Raw genomic sequence first — 27,770 nt, 5'->3', positions numbered from 1 at the left:
TGTTGTTGTCCTGCAATTTTATTTTAACTAACTCTCAATTGCTTAAATTATACTAGTTTACATTATTTTAAGACATTTCATTAAAGCATTTAATATATTGTCTTGTTTTGAACGTTTTAGTTGGAAATAAAAGAATTGGAACACTTGGAAATAATGGGTTAGACCTCCATGATGAGTCTACTCCTTTACTAGAAGCTGAAGGTCAATCTGTGATGACCCAAATGGACATTTTACTGTCCACAGTAACAAATTTACATTGAAAACTTAGAAATACTTCAAAATATGACCACAATTTCTTAAATTTATCGCTGGGCAATCAAGTTATCTTTGATAAAAATGGACCAACTAAAGGCCTTCCTTCTTCCTTAAACAACTAGTTGGCAGTTGAACCTCTTGTGCTTTTTTTATGGTCTTCCTCAGACCAAATTCCCCAATAATTCTAGACATAACTTGACTCCATCATCAAACTCACTCAAAATAAATGAAAGAATTAGTTGGACCACTGTTTTCTGCGTTAGTGAGCATATTTATAGTACAAAGTTACAAAGACGACAATTGTTAAGGCCCCAATCTTTATTTATAGACACGTTATCAGCACCAACTGATAACAGCTGTTTAGAAGTGAATGGTTGAACCAAAAAATGCCAAAAACTCACACGCCCAAATAAGTAGAAACACGTTGTTGAAAATTGTCGGCGTGTGGTGCTATTTTTAGCCCATAAAATAATTTACTACTGGTCTTGATATAGTAGTAAAGATCGTTTTAAACAATTAGTCCGGAGGCCGCGTGAAGTAGGTGTAATTAGTGCTAAATAATAAAACGGAGATCCGACTTGGTAAAAATAAAACAGTCGCGTTTCCATTTTTAATAGACGACGATTCCTGATAAATGACGCAAGACTAGTTCGATGTTTGAACGTAACTTTTTTAAATTGCAATTCATGCAGATAAACACATTAATTGTGTACGTCCGAGTTAATCTACGCATTTCGAAAGGGACAATGTATGATAATATATTTACACAGATTATTCACTGTGGCAAAATAGTTTCTTGCGCTTCATTTTATCTGTTTCAAATCGTTTATTTGATTTTATCTTATCGACTTTTCTTGGATTCTGAAGTTAAAAATTTTAGCTTTCTACTTGGAAACAATATATTTTATCTCGACTGTTTTATCTGTTCACATTTTTTGCACAATAATTTCCTCTTTCTCAATTAATTATAATTTTATTAATCTAAAATATTCCGATGATGTGATGCTTTGACCAGTTATCTTATTAAATTTTGGAAAATTTGCCATCTCAGCCCGAATTTGTTTAGTCATTTGGCCCGCTAATTGTTTTAAATTAAAACTTGTAATTACAATTCACCAACAAGCAACGAAATTCAATCAGCAACCCAAAAGATAAGTCAGTTAACCTTGATAAACCGATGCCATTGATTCCTTATCACCGTTTTACTTCAACACATTTGAATTATTTTTAATTAACTTTGTTCGTATTCGATCGGTTTTATCGACGTTTCCGCGTCGATTGACAACTTTTCGACACCACAACTGGGTTCCTGTTCACTTTTAAACGCCCACGTGTTTTCGTCCTGTTATCCTTGAATTTGATAATGAGATAAGAATTATTAAACTGTAAACTTTAATATTTTTAGACAGCTTCTATAATGAAAATGAGAATTATTCGATGGAGAATTCGGTTTGTGAACGTGAATTTCTACGCTTTTCATTTATGAAGTGAATGTGAAATGTCGCTGGTTTGATTATTGTGGATTTAGGACACGTTTATCCGACAAGTCTGTCCATTAATTTATATAATCTTTATGTATGTATTCTGTAAATTAAATCTGGTAACATCTGCTTCTGAAATTATCAATGTTTTCGTACGTCTTTTCTCTTTCATAGATTTAAAGTTTCTCCTAAAATTACTACTCTAAATTTAAAATATAATAATATTTATAGAAACCGTTATTTCTTTAAATAAGTAAATTTGTGTTAATGATCAATTAAAATAATTAATTTACACTTCATTTCACTAAGATAAAACATTTAAAATATATTTTAAACTAACTAAACTAATGATTTTTTATTAATTTTTCGCATAAAAATTGAAACTTCTCTTTCTGAAAGCTTTTATTTGAATGAATGAATTTATCTTAATATTCTTTATGTAATTTTACAACTTTTTTCAGTTTTGTGTTATCTGTTTCATCATCATTAATAATAATTTAAGTTTACTCTTGAAATAATTAATTTAAACTGTATTTTACAAAGATATGAACATTTAAAGCATATTTTAAAAGTGTGTCAAGTGATATCCCTTAAAGTAATAATTTTTTTTAATTTTTCATGTTAAAACTATGAAACTTCTCTTCCTGAAAGCTTTTATTTGAACGAATAAATTTATCTTAATATTCTTTATTTAATTTTACTACTTTTTCCAGTTTTGTGTCACCTGTTCCATCATCATTAATAATAATTTAATTTTACTCTTGAAATAATTAATTTAAACTTCATTTTACAAAGATATGAACTTTTAAAGCATATTTTAAAAGTGTGTCAAGTGATATCCCTTAAAGTAATAATTTTTTGTTAATTTTTCATGTGAAAACTATGAAACTTCTCTTCCTGAAGGCTTTTATTTGAACGAATAAATTTATTTTAATATTCTTTATTTAATTTTACTTCTTTTTCCAGTTTTGTGTCACCTGTTCCATCATCATTAATAATAATTTAAGTTTACTCTTGAAATAATTAATTTAAACTTTATTTTACAAAGATATGAACATTTAAAGCATATTTTAAAAGTATTTCAAACGATATCCTTTAAAGTAATAATTTTTTGTTACATTTTCATGTGAAAACTATGAAACTTCTCTTTGTGAAAGCTTTAATTATTATTTAATTTTACTACTTTTTCCAGTTTTGAGTCATCTATCCCATCATAATTAATAATAATTAAGTTTACTCTTGAAATATCTAATTTAAACTTTATATTACAAAGATATGAACATTTAAAATATATTTTAAAAATGTGTCAAGTTTTTATTAATGTTTCATATGAAAATTATGTAATTTCTCTCTCTGAAAGCTTTTATTTTATTTCGTTATCATTAACAATAATTTAAGCTTAGTTTTAGAAATTATTTTACGAGGATGTGAACAAGTAAAATTTATTTTAACAGTCAGCACAGCAAAGAGTCATTAAAACAAACTATTAATCATTCATAAAAAGACATAAAAGCTGTACTTCAGTTCCTTAAAGCAATTATTTAAATGAACAAATCTATATTAATGTTCTCCACTTTAGTTTCCCCCTTCAGTTTTAATTTATCCTATTGATTTCCTTGTAAAACAATGCTAATGCCAACGAATGAGATTCTTTCATAAAACTTTTGAGGAAATATTTACTCTAGTTCTCAGCAATTAAACTAGTTACATTCGCAAACCTGATTGTTTTATTAATCATTCCTCGAATTCACTTTTAACTCTTCATTAATTGCGTTAGTCGTTCAAGGGAATTTTTTTTACACGCTTTGTTTTACGCTGAACGTTGATTTATGTACGAAGCAACAAGTGAATCTGGCTGGAGTCACGATTCGTGGATGAATATTTTTTAATTGCTGCGTCCCAAATAATACCAACGTCCTTCACACGCTTTTCTTATTTCTTTTTTCAGATTACGTGGCGGGTGGAGAACTGTTTACACATTTATACCAAAGAGAGCACTTCACCGAGGATGAGGTGCGGATATACATCGGCGAGATCATCCTGGCACTGGAACACCTCCATGCGGTAAGCATTATTCGACAACTTAATTAATCATTTAAACATGTTGTGGTCGTAAAGTGGGCCAATTTTTTTGAGATCGACCGACCCTATTTCCAAAATAACAACTGGAACGCACAGTATCGATCCGCTTTAATATTTAACCGGCCCAGAAACGTTCGGAACGAAGAGTCTTCGATTTGGAAAACGTTCCACGCATCGTCGAGGATTGCGCGAGGCATAATGGGCACAATAAACACTGTAATGCAGAACAAGAGCCAAATTACCATATAATGATGGCACACATCGAACATATGCTTTACCAAATGCAGATAACAGGAGTTGCTAAATGTGCAATTACACAATTACGTTCCTAACGATTTCTCGTTTTCATAACTCCTTTTTATTAATTGGGCTTCGTGGATTCGTTTCGTTTGTGCGGGCGGTTTCGATGCGATGCGAACTGATACGGGACTTGATTTTTATTGCTCCGTAAACTGTGGACGCCTGTTTCAGATAAGGATGGAATTCAGACAATGTACGTTTGCATAGGCACCACTTTAATTAAATTACTTGACAATTATTTCATTTTCACGACTGTAATTAGTTACATATTAAAATATTTAATTACTTTATTTATTTATAAACATTACTACTATTAAAATTGGTAATTTTTCGTAAATTTCGTATAAAACTACACTAAAATATATTGTGTTAATATTAATTTAATTAAAAACCAGCTCTAATATTCAGAAAATAATTTATTTTGTCAAAAAATGGTAAAATTATATTATAAAAATTGGTATTTTTTGAACTAAATAAGATAAAATAAATAATTTAATTAAAAATCAGTTCAAATACTCAGAAAATAATTTAATTTGTTAAAAAATGGTAAAAATTATTATAAAAATTTCTGAACTAAACAATATAAAATAAATAATTCAATTAAAAATCAGTTCAAATACTCAGAAAATAATTTAATTTGACAAAAAATGGTAAAAATATATTATAAAAATTGGTAGTTTTTGTACTAAACAATATAAAATAAATAATTTAATTAAAAATCAGTCAAAATACTCAGAAAATAATTTAATTTGACAAAAAATGGTAAAAATATATTATAAAAATTGGTGGTTTCTGTACTAAACAATATAAAATAAATATTTTAATTAAAAATCAGTCAAACTACTTAGAAAATAAATTAATTTGACAAAAAATGGTAAAAATATATTATAAAAATTGGTGGTTTCTGTACTAAACAATATAAAATAAATATTTTAATTAAAAATCAGTCAAAATACTCAGAAAATAAATTAATTTGACAAAAAATGGTAAAAATATATTATAAAAATTGGTGTTTCTGTACTAAACAATATAAAATAAATAATTTAATTAAAAATCAGTTAAAATACTCAGAAATTAATTTTATTTGACAAAAAATGGTAAAAATATATTACAAACATTGGTAGTTTCTGAACTAAAATAATATAAAATAAATTATTTAATTAAAAATTAGTTCAAATACTCAGAAAATAATTTAATTTGACAAAAAATTGTAAAAATATGTTATAAACATTGGTAATTTCTGAACTAAACAAGATGAAATAAATAATTTAATTAAAAATCATTTCAAATACTCAGAAAATAATTTAATTTGATAAAAAATGGTAAAAATATATTATAAACATTGGTAATTTCTGAACTAAACAAGATGAAATAAATAATTTAATTAAAAATCACTTCAAATACTCAGAAAATAATTTAATTTGACAAAAAATTGTAAAAATATATTATAAACATTGGTAATTTCTGAACTAAACAAGATGAAATAAATAATTTAATTAAAAATCATTTCATATACTCAGAAAATAATTTAATTTGAGAAAATATCGTAAAAATATATTATAAACATTGGTAATTTCTGAACTAAACAAGATGAAATAAATAATTTAATTAAAAATCACTTCAAATACTCAGAAAATAATTTAATTTGACAAAAAATTGTAAAAATATATTATAAACATTGGTAATTTCTGAACTAAACAAGATGAAATAAATAATTTAATTAAAAATCATTTCATATACTCATAAAATAATTTAATTTGAGAAAATATGGTAAAAATCAGTTAAAATACTCAGAAATTAATTTTATTTGACAAAAAATGGTAAAAATATATTATAAAAATTGGTAGTTTCTGAACTAAACAATATAGTATAAAGAATTTAATTAAAAATCAGTTCAAATACTCAGAAAATAACTTAATTTGACAAAAAATGGTAAAAATATATTATAAAAATTGGTGGTTTCTGTACTAAACAATATAAAATAAATAATTTAATTAAAAATCAGTTCAAATACTCAGAAAATAATTTAATTTGACAAAAAATGGTAAAAATATATTATAAAAATTGGTGGTTTTTGTACTAAACAATATAAAATAAATAATTTAATTAAAAATCAGTTCAAATACTCATTAAATAATTTAATTTGGCAAAAAATGGTAAAAATATATTATAAAAATTGGTGGTTTCTGTACTAAACAATATAAAATAAATAATTTAATTAAAAATCAGTTCAAATACTCAGAAAATAATTTAATTTCACAAAAAATGGTAAAAATATATTATAAAAATTGGTGGTTTTTGTACTAAACAATATAAAATAAATAATTTAATTAAAAATCAGTTCAAATACTCATTAAATAATTTAATTTGACAAAAAATGGTAAAAATATATTATAAAAATTGGTGGTTTCTGTACTAAACAATATAAAATAAATAATTTAATTAAAAATCAGTTCAAATACTCAGAAAATAATTTAATTTCACAAAAAATGGTAAAAATATATTATAAAAATTGGTGGTTTCTGTACTAAACAATATAAAATAAATAATTTAATTAAAAATCATTTCATATACTCATAAAATAATTTAATTTGAGAAAATATGGTAAAAATATATTATAAACATTGGTAATTTCTGAACTAAACAGGATGAAATAAATAATTTAATTAAAAATCAGTTCAATTACTCAGAAAATAATTTAATTTGACAAAAATTAATTAAAATATAATAAAAATTGATGGTTTCTGAACTAATCAGAATAAAACTTTAAATTGTAAAAAACAGTAAAAATATAAGAAAAAATAGTAGTTTCAATACTAAACGATAAAAAAAATGAAATAAATTAAAACAGTACAATAATTTTAATGTTATTTTTAATGAAAATTAATATTATTGATCTGATTTAAGTTTTCGCCATAAATTTGAGGCAATGTTTTATGTTGTCTTAAGTAGAACGCCAAGACAAATCGTCGCTCTCGCAACAGTGTTAAGCTAATGCGCCCATCACCGTCACAGTTGTGATCTAATAAAGCTCTTAGCTTCCCGTCCCACGCGGACCAATTTCGCCGAGTGCCACAGTCGTAAAGTTTAATCGGCGCGTCGGCCCATTATGCCGCAGCCGCATCACCATAAGCGCACCGCTCGTTCAAACCCACCTTCACCGACGAACCGACTGCACTTTTCACGTGCGTGGGCGTGGATGGATTAAGCAAAAATAAAAGTGCTTTCCGGACCCAGTTGTTGAAGTTTTTATTGTTTAAACCGGGTTGGTTTTCGGGGGGTGGCGCAGCCCGACGGCGGCCACGGTGACGGTAAACAAACCGTTTGACATTCTGATTGCGACCGTCTCGGATCTCGGATCTCGGATCTCGGAATCCAGGCCACCGTCGCACGGTCCCGTCAATCTACCGAAATAACCACGAAGCGAAAGTGAAATGTCACAACGAACGTTCGGTTTATTTACGAACGATTCGCCACATTTATTGCCTTCTTTCAACTTGACACTTATTCTAATTGAGGGTATTATCGGGTCGTCAATAAAACTTATTTTATTTATGCACTTGTTCTTCGAATAATTCAACATTTTTATTAACACAATTATATATATATTTTTAAACTTAAACTTTAATGGTCAATTAAATATTTATTTTTAATTTTTTAGTTTAAATTATGTCCCAATTATTTTGGTTTTACCATATTTTTACATAATTGTTGTTACAACCAGAATTTAAATGAGCAACTCATTTTTTTATTTATTTTTTGGTTTATTCCTAATTTAGAATACGTTTTAGTTATTTTTTTTTCATAATTTACATTTATTATTATTTAATATTTAAGGCCCACAACTGTTCCTTTGTAAAAGTTGTCTCATCTCGTAACAACTTAAATTTTTGTGATCAACTGAGTTTTTTACTTATTTTTTGATTTATCTCAATTTTAGAATATCTTTTAGTTATTTGTTTCATAATTTACATTTATTATTATTTAATATTTAAGACCCACAACTGTGTCTTTGTAAAAGTTGTCTCATCTCGTAACAACTTAAATTTTTATGATCAACTCAGTTTTTTTACTTGTTTTTTGATTTATCCAAATTTTTAGAATATGTTTTAGTTATTTTTTTTTATAATTTTCATTTATTATTATTTAATATTTAAGGCCCACAACTGTTCCTTTGTAAAAGTTGTTTCATCTAGTAACAACTTAAATTTTTGTGATCAACTCAGTTTTTTTATTTGTTTTTTGATTTATCCAAATTTTTAGAATATGTTTTAGTTATTTTTTTTCATAATTTTCATTTATTATTATTTAATATTTAAAGCTCACAACTGTATCTTTGTGAAAGTTTTCTCATCTCGTGACAACTTAAATGTTTGTGATCAACTCAGTTTTTTTTCTTGTTTTTTGATTTGTCCAAATTTTTAGAATATGTTTTAGTTATTTTTTTCATAATTTTCGTTTATTATTATTTAATAATTAAAGCTCACAACTGTTTTTTGTAAAAGTTGTCTCATCTCGTGACAACTTAAATTTTTGTGATCAACTCAGTTTTTTTACTTGTTTTTTGATTTATCCAAATTTTTAGAAAATGTTTCAGTTATTTTTTTCATAATTTTCATTTATTATTATTTAATATTTAAGGCCCACAACTGTTCCTTTGTAAAAGTTGTCTCATCTAGTAACAACTTAAATTTTTGTGATCAACTCAGTTTTTTTACTTGTTTTTTGATTTACCCCAATTTTAGAATAGGTTTTAGTTATTTTTTTCCATAATTTACATTTATTATTATTTAATATTTAAGGTTCACAACTGTTTCTTTGTAAAAGTTGTCTCATCTCATAACAACTTAAATTTTTATGATCATCTCATTTTTTTACTTGTTTTTTGATTTATCCCAATTTTAAAATATGTTTTAGTTATTTTTTTCATAATTTACATTTATTATTATTTAATAGTTAAAGCCCTCAACTGTGTCTTTGTAAAAGTTGTCTCATCTCGTAACAACTTAAATTTTTGTGATCAACTCCGTTTTTCACTTATTTTCTGATTTACCCCAATTTTAGAATAGGTTTTAGTTATTTTTTTCCATAATTTACATTTATTATTATTTAATACTTAAGGCTCACAACTGTTTCTATGTAAAAGTTGTCCAATCTCTTAACAACTTAAATTTTTACTTATTTTTTGATTTACCCTAATTTTTATAATAATTTTAGAATATGTTGTAGTTATTTTTCTCATAATTTTCAGATTTATGTAAATTTCAGAATAAGATTTAATTGTCTTTTTCACATTTTTCATTTATTTTCAGCTTACCCCCTGTAAAAACAATTTAATATTATCATCATCGTTTCATCACACAACAATTTAAATTTTTATGACCAATCAACAAGTTTTTTTTATTTATTTTTTAAAAACATATTTTAATTCGTGTCTTTTCACAATTTTCATTTATTGTTATTTAACATTTACAGCACACAATTGACTTTCGTATCACGCAACAACTTAAATTTTTATTGTCGATTTACGTTTTTTTATTACTCTTTTAATTATTTTCCCAATTTTCTTTTATAATTATTCATCTTATCTCGCAATATAAAAGCTGGAAAAAGAGGGAGACGATCTCCCCGAAAGTACGGCGTAATGAAATCAACAAGTGCCACATTTTGAGTCGAGGCCGTTTTGTCAAGTTTAATTTTATTAGAAAACAGTAGCGACTGCAACACAAGAACGGTGTTACCAAAACAGACGGTTAACAGAGGCACAAGTTTAAACACTAATATTTATGCTTATTTCAGCCTAAAAGGCTTCAGGAATGCCAAGTGAGAGTCGGGCCCGGGTGAATTTATCTCGGCCCGTTTCCGAGGGTCGTGATAAATTATGCCACATGACGAAACGCGTTCCCCGCCACCGGGGAGGGGTTGAAATGGTATTCGTGTTGCGCCGAAGGGGGTACGAGGTCCTTAACCCCGCGTTAGCCGTTTCGTATTCCTCTTCGATGGCGTGCTTTTTATTTTTCGTTATTACTATTTTTCTCTCATCTGGTGCGTCTGGACAAACAGGCGTTTGAGATGAGGAAAGTGGATTGCGGTGATTTGTTGTTTCGCAGGCGACGGTTGCGACATGTCGCGTGGAAATTGCTGGCTGAAAGTTGTCCCGACCAAAAAAATTCCATACGTTCACCTTTTGACGAGATTCACTCGCTGAACTTGGGTGCTTTGTTACTGTGTGAGCGAATTAAAGTAAACATTTGTCTCGGTGTATTTTTAAGCTTGAATCGGAGCTTTTAAAAGTTAACTGGTGCGTTCGCACTTCAGGTACTGACTGGCTGGCTGACTTAAAAAGGTCAACCACCGGAAATGAATCCAAATTCCTGTCGTTAGTTCGTGGACCTTTGTCCCAACTATTTTAGGAGTTGTATGGATTTTCCTTTTATAGTGTGATTTATTAATTTTAAAAAATCAACAACAACAAGGAAAATTATATGAAAACAACCAACAAAGTGGAGTCATGAACACGTGCCAGACTTTAGTCAACAAAATCCATGTTTGCCAAAATAATCAACATCCATGTTTGTACAATTGTATTTATTATTCGTGATCAATTTTTCCACAACAAATTAGAAAATAATCCGGAGTGATAAGACCACCACAGTGTGGTCACGAAAAAGTTTCACAGATATGAACAACATGTTGTCCACACTGTGCGCCCACAACAAGGTCGTCGAATCGAACAAACAATATGTAAACATATTTTTTATTCGTCTGCCAAAATAATTTATAACACCTTTGAAAACGCAGCGCTGTTGTGGAAGGTCAGTCGCTGAAAATCGTGCATATCTACATCAAACGGTCAAAGATATTTTTAAATCTAAATGTGACTTTCAGATAGCTGCAATTGTGCTCAACAAAACATTCCTTTGTTTAAAATTCCCATTATTATATGGAAGAAATTAATTTACTGTTCTACATGGAATTGTGGCCGTTTATGGGTTTCCCCTGCACTAAGAAAACTAAAAAATTTACACTACAACTATTTTTTATAAATATACACATTATTTTATTATTACAATAATATGAAATGTAATTTAAGTGAACATATTACTTTATTTTATGAATTTGTGAAGATTTGTGGGATTCTCCTGCTGAATAATTTGTTCCTGCACTAAGAAAATTAAAAAAAATTAATGACGTAATCAACCTACAATTATTTTTTATAAATATACACAAAATTTAATTAGTATAATAATATGAAATGTAATTTATGTGAAGATACTTCTCTATTATATGAATTTGTGATGATTTGTGGGATTCCCCTGGTGAATAATCGTTCCTGCACCAAGAAAACTAAAAAATTTAATGACAATCAACCTACAACTATTTTTTATAAATATACACAAAATTTAATTGGTATAATAATATGAAATGTAATTTAAAAGTGAACATAATTCTCTGTTATATGAATTTGTGATGATTTGTGGGATTCCCCTGCTGAATAATCGTTCCTGCACAAAGAAAATTAAAAAAAAAATTAATGACATAATCAACCTACAACTATTTTTTATAAATATACACAAAATTTAATTATTATAATCATATAAAATGTAATTTAAATGAACATATTTCTGTTTTTTATGAATTTGTGATGAATTGTGGGATTCTTCTGCTGAATAATTTGTTTCTGCACTAAGAAAACTAAAAAAATTAATGACATAATCAACCTACAACTATTTTTTATAAATATACACAAAATTTAATTATTATAATCATATAAAATGTAATTTAAATGAACATATTTCTGTATTATCTGTATTTGAGATGATTTTGGGGATTCCACTGCTGAATAATTCGTTCCTGCACTAGAAAACTAAAAAAAATTAATGTCATAATCAACCTACAACTATTTTTTATTAATATACACAAAATTTAATTATTATAATCATATAAAAAGTAATTTAAATCAATATATTTCTGTATTATATGAATTTGTGATGAATTGTGGGATTCCTCTCCTGAATAATTTGTTCCTGCACTAAGAAAACTAAAAAAAATTAATGATATAATCAACCTACAACTATTTTTTATTAATATACACAAAATTTAATTAATATACACATATAAAATGTAATTTAAATGAACAAATTTCTGTATTATATCAATTTTGGATGATTTGCTGAATAATTTCTTTTTTTAATATAAATCCACACGAAACTTTATTATCATAATTAAATGAAAATTAATTTAATTAAGGCAATGAAATTTAAATGAACACACTCTGTAAATTAAAAGAAAATAGTAAAATAATCTAACAACATACGTAAGTGTGCATTATTATAATGAAGTGAAAATTAATTTAATTCAATATCAGATAGTTTTTTTTATGATTTATGGGATTCCCCCGCCATAATAATTATTAAAATAATAAAAACAATAAGTCTGGGTTGATTTTTATAAAAATTGGTTCGTTTGGGACGTCAGTTTTGTGCACATGGTGGGACCTGTGGCCCTCCACCCTCACGTGCCGAAATTCGGTCACGTGTGCGCCCTCCTTTTACACCCAGCGTTGTCGTCGCCACGACGACGGAGTCCCTCCGGACGCCCCGTTCGCCAAACGCACTCTTCCGTACCAGAAATAGATTCGGGATGATCGCGTTGGTCGCCAAACATGATCGCGGGGAGCAAACTATTTTGGAACAGGCGACTTGGATAAAATAATGGCAATGATAACGAAGTTTAGATGTTTAGATTACTTACCAGAGTTGTTAAATATAAAGTTTTCGGATTCGGAATTCAGACCCGTTTGGTGTGGCACCCCATTTACGAGAGTCCTTTGTTGCTGGGACGGGGTAAAAGAAGAAGAAAAACGGAGCCAGGTGTTTGAGTGCGGACCATCTACAGGTTTTATACTCTGTATACTTTTCGGATTTCGTTTCGTAATTTAAAACGTTACGCGTCTAGCACCTGGCCCAGCGAGACGCAGCCTCCCAACAACAATCTGTTGCCAAATTGTGTCCAACATTGAATTGTTGCCTGTAAAGTAAATCGAGGCATTACAATTAATATTCCTCCCGAACCGTTCCGCCAACGAAATGGCGTAACGACCGTCGAAAGTTAATGGAATTCAAATCGGCATCACGTTTTTTACCGTTGCATTAAAATTTTCCTCCGCAATGCACAAACGGTGTCGTCGAATGATTAATTAAATAATCCATGTCCAATGCGCTAAGTACGTTAATTAGGCGATAAAGTGTGTGTGCGTACAAATTTTATGACGGACGAAAGAAAAATATTTTCGCAACTGGTCTCGTGTAAAGCGTAAAAACGTTTTACGTAAATACATACAAATTACACGTGTATACGGTCCCCGGATTGTTGTTTCAAATGCATACCGCAATTATTGTATTTGTTTCGCACAAATTACATTGATTATCTGCTAATTTTATTACAAATGAATCTATACGAATTACAAAGGTCGACAAATTTTAAATACACGAAATTATTCACCAAATTATTACACCTATTTAATTAGTTAATTAGTTAATTAAAAAAATTAAGTAATTAAAGTTAACAAACTTTTATAACTAATGCATCTCTAGATATACTACAAAATATCATTTATTCTCCGTAGTTTTAAAGTTTTTTATTAACTTTTATATGTGTGACAAATTATAAATAGAATTACACAGTTATAAATGTTGTTCTCTTAATTATCATTCCTATAATTAGTTAAAAACTATAGAAAAATATTTAAAAAAGGCAAATCTAAATTTGTATGAGATAAAAGAGATTATTCTCTGTAATTATAGCTAAGAAACTTTTATAATTAATGAATTTCGAGTCACATTACAAAAGTTCACTAAAATTATAATTTATTCTCTATATTTTTTGATTTTTATATTAACTTTTACATGATTGCCAAATTATAAATAGAATTACGCAGTTATAAATGTTATTCACTTAATTATTTTTCTTATAATTAGTTAAAAACTGTAGAAAAATATTTAGAAAAGACAAATCTAAATTTGTATCAGATAAAAAAGATTATTCTCTGTAATTATAGCCAAGAAACTTTTATAATTAATGAATTTCTAGTCACGTTACAAAAGTTAACTAAAATTATAATTTATTCTCTATATTTTTTGTGTTTTATATTAACTTTTACATGTGTGTCAAATTATAAATAGAATTACACAGTTCTAAATGTTATTCTCTTAATTATTATTCTTATAATTGGTTAAAAATTGTAGAAAAATATTTAAAAAAGGCAAATCTAAATTTGTATGAGATAAAAGAGATTATTCTCTGTAATTATAGCTAAGAAACTTTTATAATTAATGAATTTCGAGTCACATTACAAACTTAACTAAAATTATAATTTATTCTCTATATTTTTTGAGTTTTATATTAACTTTTACATGTGTGTCAAATTATAAATAGAATTACACAGTTATAAATGTTATTCTCTTAATTATTTTTCTTACAATTGGTTAAAAGCTGTAGAAAAATATTTAAAAAAGGCAAATCTAAATTTGTATGAGATAAAAGAGATTATTCTCTGTAATTATAGCTAAGAAACTTTTATAATTAATGAATTTCTAATCATAATACAAAAGTTAACTAAAAGTATAATTTATTCACTATATTTTTTGAGTTTTATATTAATTTTTACATGTGTGCCAAATTATAAATAGAATTACACAGTTTTAAATGATATTCTCTTAATTATTATTCTTATAATTAGTTAAAAACTGTAGAAAAATATTTAAAGAAGGCAAATCTAAATTTATATGAGATAAAAAAGATTATTCTCTGTAATTATAGTTAGAAACTTTTATAATTAATGAATTTCTAGTCACATTACAAAAGTTAACTAAAATTATAATTCATTCTCTATATTTTTTGAGTTTTATATTAATTTTTACATGTGTGTCAAATTATAAATAGAATTACACAGTTATAAATGTTATTCTCTTAATTATTACTCTTACAATTAGTTAAAAACTGTAGAAAAATAGTTAAAATGGGTAAATCTAAATTTGTATAAGATAGAAAAGGTTATTCTCTGTAATTATAGCTAACAAACTTTTATAATTAATGAATTTCTAGTCATATTACAAAAGTTAATTAAAATTACAATTTATTCCCTATATTTTTTGAGTTTTAAATTAACTTTACATATGTGCCAAATTATAAATAGAATTACATAGTTAATTAATCATTATTTTTACAATTAGTTAAAAACTGTGTAGAAAAGTAGTTCTATAACTAAACATCATTACAGAAAATTGAAACATATCTTTTTATTGAAGTAAAAAATATTTTCCCCTCTATTATATTTGTTTTTTTTTTTTTAAATTTAATAGACTAACGTTACAGCTAATATGGATAATCAAATTCGAAATGTTCTGTACGTTTTTCCATCGTACACTCTGTGTAAAAAAAACATGGGATGTGTGTGCTATTGCCGAGTAATTTTAAACTCGGCATTGGCATAAACTCAAGGTTCGCACACACCGTGTGCTGTGTATGTGTCGTCCATTAAAAATGTCTCCAAATTGCCGAATTTATTCCGTGCGTTATTAACACTGTTTTGGCCGCAGACGGGAATAGCTGTACGTGGTTAATTAATAAGTCTGTTTCGTGGTTATGTCCCTTTTTTTCGTATTGAGGACTCCAACGTTGGGAAATTTACTAGTTTTTGTGGAATTTGCGAATAAATCCTTGGAACTCTAATCTTGTGGTCTAGATAATTATTTACTTGTATGTTTTATGACTCCAAATTTTCCCAAACCAGCTAATTTGTAACCTTGTTTTTATAATAAAAACAGGGATACAGGTTTGTTCTGGTATTAATAATTAATATACATACATAACTTAATTAGTTGCACTTAAATATTTCTGCCATTGACAAGAAATTATCTTATCAGGCGTGTAAACAAACATTGCAAATCCCATATACTTATCGGTAATGCTTAACTAAGTAAGACGAACCGGTTGTACTTATAAAACTATTGACCGGGACCTTTCATATTCAGATTAAAAGCACATGAACGCCATAAATTTGTGACGACAATCAAAAGTTTTATCGCACATTTTATGTGCACGAAATGCTTCAATAAAAATCAACCGGGTTCTTTATTATTTGCAGCTGGGGATTATCTACAGAGACATCAAGCTGGAGAACATCCTGGTGGACGAGTCCGGTCACATAGTGCTGACCGATTTCGGCCTCAGCAAGGAACTGCCCCGCGCCGACAGCGAACAAAGGGCGTACTCGTTCTGCGGCACGATAGAGTACATGGCCCCGGAAGTGGTCAAGGGCGGCACCCAGGGACACGATATCGTAAGTACAAAACCCTTTCAATCACTGATAATTGCTTATCTGAGTGGATAAAGATAAAATCAGTCTGGATTTCATCAGTCATGAGTAGATTAAGCTGTGGAAACAAGGTATGAAGCCGAATCTTCTTCCTCAAAGTTTTCCCATTGATTTTTATGTCAAGAAATAGACTCTTTATCATTGACAATCGATAACCTAAGAAGATTAAGCTGTGGAAACACCGTGTGAAGCTGGATCTTCATCCTCAATGTTCTCCAATTGTTTTTTAAGTAAAGAAATAGACTCTTCATCATTGACAATCGATTATCTAAGTAAAATAAGCTGTGGAAACACGGTGTGAAGATGGATCTTCATCTTCAAAGTTCTCCAATTGTTTTTCAACTTCAGAAATAGACTCATCATCCACAATCGATAATCTAAGTATATGAAGCTGTGGAAACACGGTGTGAAGCTGGAGCTTCTCTTCATTTATCTTTCAGAGTCAAGTTTAGGTAAATTAACGGTGACACTGTTTCTATCATAACTATTATTACTATTATAAACACGAGGTCGCGACATAATCGCCAGCATGTGATTAATTCAGTGTTACGTCGGAAAAAGTGTCATTAAAAAGCAACCTTAGTGGAAGATGGTCGGAAAAAAGTGGCATTAATTGAGCGTGTGGCTCGATTAAAAGACGAGCTAATTGTTGTGCCGGGTCGCGACCAAGGTGTCCGACCAACTTGATAAATAGTGAAAAAAAAAATACGTGCCACTTCATGCATCTTTCATGCGGGCACGTTTGGAGGGCGACCATTTGTCGGTGACGCACCGTGGATGAAAACCAAACGCCGACCCCGTAATCGATATCTTTTTATTGTTGGCGTTAAACAAACAATGTGTTATGGGGCCTTAATCACTGGGTTTAATTATTAGAGGGGTGGCTGCAATTTTCAGCGGTTTCAGGAAGTCTCACACACTGAATACTCTCAATATTTTTCGAAAGAAAGCTTTCAATTTGATTTGTTATTCAGGAAGTACCGACTAAAATATAAATGTGTGACCGGTTTATCATTAATAAGTAGTTTTTTATTTAATTGTTTTGTGATTATTATTAATAAAATGGTCCTGAACTGTGCGCAGGTATGAATAATTACTGATATTGTTATTTATTACCCGAGACACACGTGCGGAATCGCTTTTGCTTCCTATAAATTGAAACAACACAAATATAAATACGTTAACAATTCCACAGTCAATATTGCCATCAATCCAGTTTATTGGAGGACGAAAAGTCGGTTTTGCATCACGCGATTTGATCTGCTCTGAATCCAATCCTAATTAAGTTAATGGATATGGAAAATAATGTATAACAATGTAACAGACAATCAATATAACTGTTCGACTTGTTTAATAACAATGATGGAACCAGAACAATCCACTTGGGCCGTTCTCCAGCTTTGAACAAATTTAAATCCACATTAACATTATTATTATTATTATTGGAATAAATCTCCGCCATGTTGGTACCATCTGGTCGATCCATTACTGCGGCATTTAAACGTCGAAATGTTTAAAACCCATTATCAAAAACACAATTCTCACATGTGGCCGATGTCCGGCACTCGAACCTAATGCTAATGCCACTTTTTTCCCATTAACGGTACCACCGTCGGACAATGCACGTTTCGTGGTACCTTCATTCACGAATTTCGGTACGCCGCAACTAACTGTTAACTGTGGAAACGTTGCTCGCACACGGACTGAATTAATCGGGCCCGCGTCGGACAATTTTCACAGATACATATTAAAAAATAAAAGTGCACGGCCACGAGGACGTGACACACAACCGCTAAACGCATTCGCAATTAACCTTTCAGAAGCTCGTTTGTATTTATCTAAATTACTTTTTATGTGCCGTTATCTGTGCAAATCGTTTTCGGGACGTATGAAATGCCAACGGTTTGCCCGTCGATCGTTAGAAATCGAAAGCCCAGTTACACGGTTAGGCATTAACATAAGTCGCGTTTGTGCAACTACAGCTTTTTTCAACCTTGACGTTGTTTTTAATTGCGGTCGATCCGTTTGTTTCGGTTTTAGAAACGTTGTAACAATTTTGGAAAGCCAGGTATCTACTTTACCGGCTCTTATGTCAATTTTTAATCTACACGGTGAGACAAGGTCATAAATTTAAATAGTTTTGAGTTGAAAAATGGGAGTAAGAGATAATTATCTTAAGTTTTTTCTTAAAGTAAAATCAAAATTATGAAAAAATTTGTTCAATTTCCGTTAAATGATGTGAAATTATGAAAAATAAAGACAATCACTTTGGTTTAATATGCAAGTTACGAACAGAAATATAAAAAACATCAGTTTTAGAACTGTAATTACAGTTTTTGAAAGTTAGACATCTACTTTATCGGCTCGTATGTCAAATTCCTAGATCTCCGTAAGCACTTCCTTCCTAAGTAATATTTGTTGCGGCAAATTACACGATCGAACAATGCGCATTTCCGCCCGGATAAACTTATCCAGTGTCGAATTTGCGTCCGGATAAAATGAGATGTTTGCGTTGCGACAGCTTGAAATGGCTTCTCCGAATAATAGCCGCGTCGAAACAAATCACGGCTCATCCACAACGCGTGTAATGTCTTCGTCTTCGAGCTGTTGCGTCCCGAATCACGAATTAGCGAATTGGGACACGTTCCAGGCGTGGTGGCGGCCGTGACGGTACTTTGTGCGCACCGTACGGCTTTTTATGTAACAGTAAAACGGCAGTCGATAATAATAAAATCGAATGGCGATCAAGGTTGCGGGCGAGAAACCGCCTGTTCCCGCTGGGACCGGGATGAATCTTCGGTACGTCGATTATGTCATGTGGCTTTCACTTCCATTGTTGTCGATCGGGAATTGTTCATTGTTTATGGACGGCGGTTTTGCAGATGCGTTATTGTGTCGGATGAAATGTCAATGGAGGATGGAGGAATGCATGTGTTTCGATGTTTCGATGGTTCGAGACGGTGAAATCGGATGATGCGCATAAAAAAAGAACTAACGTGTTTTGCATTCCGCCAGGTTGGAATTTTAATACGGACAGTTCTACGTTTTATGGCCGTGTAAACGTTCGGGAAGTTTGAATGGGTGATTTATAGTTGGACGGACGAGGTTGTGCTCTTACCTTACCTTTTACATACATGTTTAACCAATAAATGAAACAAATTGTAAAAATCATCACCATCAAGCTACAATGTCTAGTATCTAAATAATAAACTAGAGCAAAAACCTCTTCTTAAATGAATTTTAAATTTATTGTGAATACATACTCTCTATTCTCTCTAACTTTGTCTCATTGTATAAGTTAAAAAATTGACATTAGAGCCGGTAAAGTAGATTTTTAAGTCACGAAAACTGTTAGTATGTTTATAAAATTAATATGTTTTTAGCTTGTTAGTTAATAAAAGCTGAACCAAACTAAGTAAACTTATCTTACTTATCTTATTTAACTTAAACACTTTACTTTTTATAAGTAATTGACTTAAATATAAAAGTTTCTTTAAATAGCAGTTATAAACTAGAACAAAAACCTTTGTTTTCGTTGATACTAATATGACATTTCATTAAGTAATTACTTTATTGTACAAAACTTTAGTTCTTTTCAGTGTTATATAATTAAATGAAATGTGAATCTTGAAGATAATTAAATCAGCTATAAACCAGAGTGAAAAACTGTAAAGATTAAAACAATTTGACATTTATCTGGGTAAAGTAGTTACCTTATTTTGCAAAACTACTTTATACTATTCCTTTCCACCATTATGCAACGAATCAATGAATAAAAAATAATAAAGTTGTTGTTATTCATCTAAATAAAATTGATATGAATGTTGTAACAGCTTTAATGTCGTTATTTATTACAATTTCTACAGTCAACATTTATCTTGTAATATTAAAACATGTAATCATGAAATGCATTGTAGCAAACATGTTATCCATCTCTTACAACAGTTTTAATTCATCCATCGAGTGCACAATCAGTCTTTTTAGTTCACACTCGCTCTGGATACCGTACGGTCGATTTGCCGCAGTTATTTTTACATGCCAGCCCAACCGACCGTTAAATCATCTCCCAAACGCAAGATCAAAAAGCCAATACCAAGAAATTTCACCATTCGAAAGTCTCCTCAGTCACTTACTTCCTAAGGATTGGGGGAGGAATGGTCCCTGGGGTGTGTCAATTTGAAAAGGGAACGAATCTGTTTTTCGAGTGAAAGTTTGAAGAAGGATTTATGTGTAAAAAACTGCAATTAATGTATAAAAAACAATTATGTTATTTTGTTCTTATGTAAAATATTACAACAGGTGATTTTTTACAGATATTTTAATAGTAATAATAAATGAATTATGTATTATATTGGTAATGATATTAATTTATGGCGTTTGATCATGTAACACGAGATATTGTAACACACTTCTGGTACATTCTACATAAATAATTACGATGAGCTACAGCCTTGAAGAGACAGAAGAAGTTGTTTCGAGTAAATCGATGAGCTCGAACATGTTATTAGGGTGGGGACCCCAAAAAACAAATGATTAGCCGCCCACCCCTTTGTGGAGTGAAAGAAAACCGGTCATTTTAGCCCGGCTAGAGCGGCACGCGTCCCAACGCCAATAATTGCCGATGTGCAGCCTTGGATGGATTTATCGAAGTGGGTTTTTAGGTTAACGCAATTCGCGCGCCAGGCCAACACTGTCCTCCTTCTCGTTTCACGTCTCTTTTCCTTTAATTAATCAGTTTGATCCCATAAATATCGAGTGGATCCCCTTTATTGTTTCGTGCTCTAGGAAGGTTCCCAACGGCGCCGCTGAGTAATTATAAAAGTTTTATAATCGTCCAAATTTAGAAAGTGTAAATTCTCCAGTTTGTGTGAACACTTTTTATTGTTCACGGCCGATTTTCCTGTAATTTTTACCTAAACCGCATACTTCCTGAAGACCTTATTGTGTGCCAGTCCTGCCGCAGCAGTAAAATGCAGTGGCACACTTTGGATAGTCCCCCCCTCCGTCACCACTCCTCTGAGCTATTGCCTAACGAAGATAACTGTTTCAATAATAAAATTATGCAAGGATACGGTAAACTAGACCGTTCATAACCTAATTTAAGTTATACAACTGTTTCAAGGTGAAAGTTTTTGCGCCAGTTTCGCAAAAACTGCCTAGTCGAGCCGCCAGATCGTGCCGATTTCAAGCACCCAACAATCGGACAATGGGTAAACGTCGATAACAACATATTCAATATTGGGACGTCCATTATTTACGAAATCATTTGTACCTACTCTGCTGGGAGTTCTATGGCCTACTCTGTGACACAGAGTCTGTGTACTTTAATTCGTTCATTTCATCTACGCGGTGTCATCAGGCCGACGATTAACGCTTAACCTAAAAATTTTCTGTATTCAAAACAAACAATTATAGTTAATATCTGTTGAAAATTTTTAATTGATTATAATTACTAGTAAGTTTTATGTGTGACATTTATTAAATAATATTTATTACAGAAAAAGGAGTTTTTTTAATATTTTAGTTGATTGGGTTATAAAAGTTCAACCAATTTATGAACAAACTATATTTGCTTATAAACTTTATCAAATAATTAATTGTTAAATGAACCCTAACCATTATATATTAGGACAATATCAAATTGGTGCAAAATTTAGGTGTTTTCTATATTTAACCAACTACTTACAACAATCAACCACAATAAAACGTCTTTAATTAATATGAATCACAAAAATTAAGGTAAATTATTAAAGTATTCATTATTTCCACTTTGAATAATTACTTCTGAACAATACTAAGTTTATAAATAAATAGAAAGTAATTTATTTAACTAAAAATATTACATTAAACACGAAACTTTGTTAAGGTATCATCAGGGTAAAGTGTTTATTTACTTATTTAGTAACAGTTACATATTTTGTTTCATTATTTAAATAAATTGAGGTTTTCACATTTTCACAATATAATACTTCAGATTATTTATAAAAATTGAACAGTTTTAAGAATGATGATGTTTTTGTCACATTGTGTTACATTTCCCCATTTCACAATTTAATGTGTATCAAGTATTTCATACATTTTTTATTGTAAAAGATATTCATTTAAATCTAAAATTTATAAAACACGTTAATATTTATGTACCAATTGAAATTATTCATAATATTGGGTGTGTAACCCTGAATACCCTGAATACTTATAATTGGGGGTTGCTGTTGAGTGATTCCCATATGCAGTTCCTCCCTGAGCATGCGCACAAGTTACCGGCACGCACATTATGACACCGACTCGAATGCGCTCGGATATTTCCGTTTCGGGCATCCGACATTTCCAACATTCGACATTTCCAGCATTCGCCATGAAGCCAATGTTTACCCATCGATCTGGGTCACCGAAGTGAACCGCCTGTGACCGAAACTGGTGCACAACACTTTCGTTGGCCACCACGTCCGGAAATGGCAACAAATCTTTGTTTGATTGGAGATGATTGTCAGTCACATTACGGTTATAGAGTTTGCCCAGCTATTTCCAATGTGTCCCCGATTCGTGGACACGTGCACGCAATTCAAACAAGGGGGGACACGCGCAAGCGAACATGTGTCCCGAAACGGGCTGCAACAAGCTAGAAACAAGGAATTTATCTTATCTCCACCTCAGACGTCACACGAGGCGACGTCGGTGCATTCAAACTTTGGAACTGATTATGGTAGGCCAAGCTCTTAATTAATGCAAGCAAAGAAATAATGGTATTGTTAAAGTTTGACAGTAAATCGCTACAATTGTCCAGATGTTGCGGGTTCCCACGTCAAAAGGCCATGATTACCATCCCGACTGCTCCTTCGTCCGCCCCCTTTTTGCTCTCAGCTCACGCGAATCCGGGAGCCGATGGATACGACTGTACCAACCTGTTTCGTGGCACGCACACATGTCGCAGATATCGCTGATAACTCTAGACACTTGCGTTCCATGTGCTGCTTGTAACCTTAGAACAGTCGACAGCCGGCGTGTGGTTTATCCCTCGCTTTACGTAACGCCACAGCGAAGAGTGCATCTAGGATGCGATGATGAAATCATTTCACCGGCTGAAACGAAACGGGGTCGCCGTTTCGGTCGCTTTGGCGACTTTGACGGCGGCCACCTCTATTGTTGTTGTGGACGTTGCGCCACGTTATCTGCTTGGATCTTCTAATCAAGTCGGTTTTTGTTGTTTTCTTTTTATTATGCGGCTGTCCCAGTTAGTCAAAAGGCACTTTTGTGACGCGATAATGGAACGTAAGTGTTTCAGAACGAATAATACTTGGAAATTGTTGAATATTTAATCCCAGACGGGATTAATTCGAGTTGCATCCGGCTCGTTATTTGCATTTCACCGGTTCGTTTTCGACGATTCAAACGGCGGGATGTACCGTAACTCGTTTGGACCTCGTTAGGAGGTGCTCTAATTTGATCTTCGCACTAATTAATGCTCGAAACTATAACTGTACGTCTTGTTCTCGAACAATGCAGCAAATTGACTAAAATATTAGCTGTCAGGAAAAGTTATTTCATCCATGTGATCAGGTAGAACTTCCCACATAACATTTTGAGGCTTCCTTTGAGTCTGAAATGCGACATGTGGTCTTTTTTAACCACTTCTCCAACAGTATGTCCAATAAAATGCCCATTTACATACAGAATTGGAACTGTCACTTAATTATCTGGAACTCATTTCTTCAACTTTTTGATGAAACTTATTGCAAGAGACCTCTTTCTAATGGGTAATTCATCGTAATTTAGTGACTGGCCTATTTCTAAATATGTTGCACCAGATATTAACTAATTGCTTCGTTGGTAACAGTTTCAGGATGATATTAACCTTGTTCCATCTTCAATTTACTTTCAAATCATTTAAAATTCTTCCATTTTAGCCTAAAAAATAATAAGATACAATTACTATAAGTTTAAAAAAGCTTTCACATAATAAATATATAATACAGATCATAAACTAAAAACATTCCCTTCTTTTTTAGTCCAAAAACAATTGGAAAAAATAAATAGAATACAATTACAGAGCTTAAAAGTCTTTCAAATAATTTCTTAATACGAAAACCTATTCAAATAAATCAAAAACTTAATCTAGTTAAAGTTTTTTATCCTTTTTAGGTCAAAAAAATTAGAAAAAACAAATACCATATAACTACGAAGAGTTTAAAGCTTTCAAATAATAATTTCACTTTTTTTAGCATAGAAAAATTGAAAAAAATAAATTACATACTATTACAAAGACATTAAAAAAGCTTTCTAATAATAATTTAATGCGAAACTTAAATCACTTAAAGCTTTTCCTTTTTTAACCCCAAAAAAGTTGGGAAAAATAAATAATATACAGTTACTAAAAACTTAAAAAAGCTTTAAAATAATAGTTTGGTAAATCACTTAAAGCTTTTTTTCCTTTTTTAGCCCAGATAAATTGCAATAAATAAATTACATACTATTACAAAGAGCTTCAAAAGCTTTCTAATAATAATTTAATATGAAAGTTTATTCAAATAAATAATGAAACAAAGAGTCTCCTCTTTTTTTTAACCCAAAAGAAAGGAAAAAATGAATAACCCACAATTACAAAGACCCATTTGGTGGTTAATAATTTGATTGATGACAAAATGGAGTTTGGCGCTGCGGCACGCCGAAACGGGCACTTGAAACATTGTTGCAAGTCGCCCTGCTTGTGTTGCACGGTGTGTGTAAACATTATTTAAACGGCATATCCTACTTTCACTGTGCCGGAGCTCTTCTTCGGCCGCGATGCCAATTCGTGCCCATAACGGTAATGTCCGTTGCAGGAAACGCTTACGACGTGCAGATGTAAACACTTGCCCGGATGAAATCAAAACTACATTATTATTGATCTGTTGCACGTTCCTTGAGTTAAACAATTAGCACCGTATTTTTAGGTGTGCTATCAGGGGATTAAATCTAGTTTTACAAAAGATTAAGTTATGCATGCATTCAGCTAATTTCTATATTTAACTAAGCATGTAAGTTTGAACGCGTGGCTCGATTTCACAACCGACATGTGTTGTAGAAAGGATAAATTGTCGCCGCTGCAATTTTCACTTTAAGTGCACGCTCGTACTTATCGAAATTATAATAAATCATGAGGAACGGCGATTGTTTTGAAATGTGCGAGCCGTTTAAGAGGTCAGTGTCGCCGATCCAGCGTCGAAAAGCAAAACCGTATAACTGTAAACTCACGGATACAGTTAAAAGGAATGTGATGAAAAGTATAGTGATTCCGGTGTGTGTGTGTGTGTGTGTGTTGGGAAAAAAAATTGAAACAAGTCAAGTGGGTCACGGCGGACGCCGTATCGCGGCCCGGCACGTTGTTGTCAAGTGCTTGGACTTTCCCTGAATTGGGCAATAATGCGGCAAACTGTAGAAAAAATCGTTTTTGGACGCGCACACACCAGAAAGAATTGAAGCGTTAATTTCGTGAATAGGCAGGACGGTGAATCACTGGTTAAGATGTCTTTCCTGGCTGCAAGCTAACCTTGGGTCTAATTAATGGATATCCTGCAAGTGCAGTCGCCTTGGCCCAAAGGAATTTGTTTCTAAACTCGGCAATGCCGAATTTAGAAATACCATCTTCAATTTTTAATTATAATTAAACACAAGGATATAATTTAATTATAAATTTCTTAAAACAACCTTTTTACATGCTAAAACTTGTTTTTTGAAGATTTCACATTTCTAATTGTAATTGTTTCACTGCACACTTTCTTGAGTGTTCCTATTAAGTTACAGCAAAAGCTTTTGATTATAAACTTTATAAAAATGCCTTTTACATACTAAAACTTGCTAAATATTCCAGTTTTTTGAAGATTTCACATTTCTAATTGTAATTGTTTTACTGCACACTTTCTTGAGTGTTCCTATTAAATTACAGCAAAAGCTTTTGATTATAAACTTCTTAAAGAATGCTTTTTACATGCTAAAACTTGCTAAATATTCCAATTTTTTGAAGACTTTACATTTCTAAGTGTAATTATTTTAGTGGACATTTACTTGAATGTTCCACTTAAAGTTTAATGTGATACTGAAAGTGTATCACTAAATAAATTTAAACCAGTAACCTTTAATCATAATTTTGGGGGACAGCCAGATTATATGCCACGCGTATCAACCATTAGGTGTGTGTTGTTTTTAAAAATATGTCCAACCAATGACTGTTAAATGGCAGCATCTTATCATCTAATTATTAGCTATTAAAACCGTTTATAGATAATTGTCGGTCGTGTTACACGTGTCGCCAAGTCTCAAGATCATTTTTAAGTATATTTCGACCAAAATTTCATTAGATCTTGTCGCCGTTGTGCCACTTTTCTAACCCACTAAACGGCTTAATTTAAAATTTCGTATTGTTCTCCTAATTGAAACCGCTGTGAAATAACTAACTGGCTGCTTTTTATTGCGCCTCAGAAACAAATAAACATAATGTTTAAACGGAGGATTGTGCAACTGAAACGTAGCATCCGAATCCAGTTTTGTGTAATACGGAACATAATGACATACTATTACTTGCAAGCAACATTCTATGAAAAACTTTCACCACTAAAACAATAATTAATACATATACTCCAACATTCAAATTCCCCCAGCAAATGGTAAATTGATCCGCTTCATTAACACACTTTAAAATGCATGCCTGGCATTTTTTTCGGTGGCATAATTTGGCCCGGGCTTCTCGTCGTTACATAATAAAAATTCATCAAGGACTTTCTAATAATAACAGTCCATCCCACATTGTAATTCCATTGCAGTCTGCGATTTAACAATGTTGTTTTAATTTACCGTTTACAAGATTGTTTGTGCTTATTTTTAAATTGCACTCGTAAATAATATTGTATTTTTAATGCAACCAGACTCCACTATTTTCGTTTTAAGCTAGGTCATGGCTAGACGCCTCCAAGTGTCACAGAAAAAACACAATTTAGTCGATAATTAACCCCGATTATTGAAGTAAAAGTGTTTCTTTCAATTTGGCAAGATTATTTGGCCGCAACAAAAGGATATAATTCCCGGGATACTGTCGTGAGAACCATAATTATGCTAATGGCTTGAAAGAGAGTGACTTGTGGTGTTTAATTATGATATCTATATTTTTTTACATGAAAAAGTTGATAAAACAAATAATTACTCTTACGACTAGAGAAATTTTATCAAGTTCATTAATAATTCATGCAACACCTATGCAATTAATCAATAACATATTGTAATAAATGACAAAATTATCTACC

At 30.9% G+C, this 27,770-nt stretch overlaps 1 protein-coding gene across 2 annotated transcripts in view; it reads left to right on the top strand.

Annotated features, from left to right (window-relative positions):
* Nucleotides 1-27,770, top strand: part of LOC109596447 (ribosomal protein S6 kinase alpha-5) — a 65,809-nt gene that overhangs the window by 34,155 nt on the left and 3,884 nt on the right. For both annotated transcript variants that reach the window (XM_049963552.1, XM_049963551.1), the window contains 2 exons: nt 3,685-3,800; nt 16,267-16,461. In XM_049963552.1, coding sequence (XP_049819509.1) covers nt 3,685-3,800; nt 16,267-16,461 — 311 coding nt within the window. The remainder of the gene's footprint in view (nt 1-3,684; nt 3,801-16,266; nt 16,462-27,770) is intronic.

Source organism: Aethina tumida, chromosome 2 (assembly GCF_024364675.1).
Source record: "Aethina tumida isolate Nest 87 chromosome 2, icAetTumi1.1, whole genome shotgun sequence".
NCBI lineage: Eukaryota > Metazoa > Arthropoda > Insecta > Coleoptera > Nitidulidae > Aethina > Aethina tumida.
Note: the sequence above shows the minus strand (reverse complement) of the source record. Positions and strands in the feature narration are given on the sequence as shown.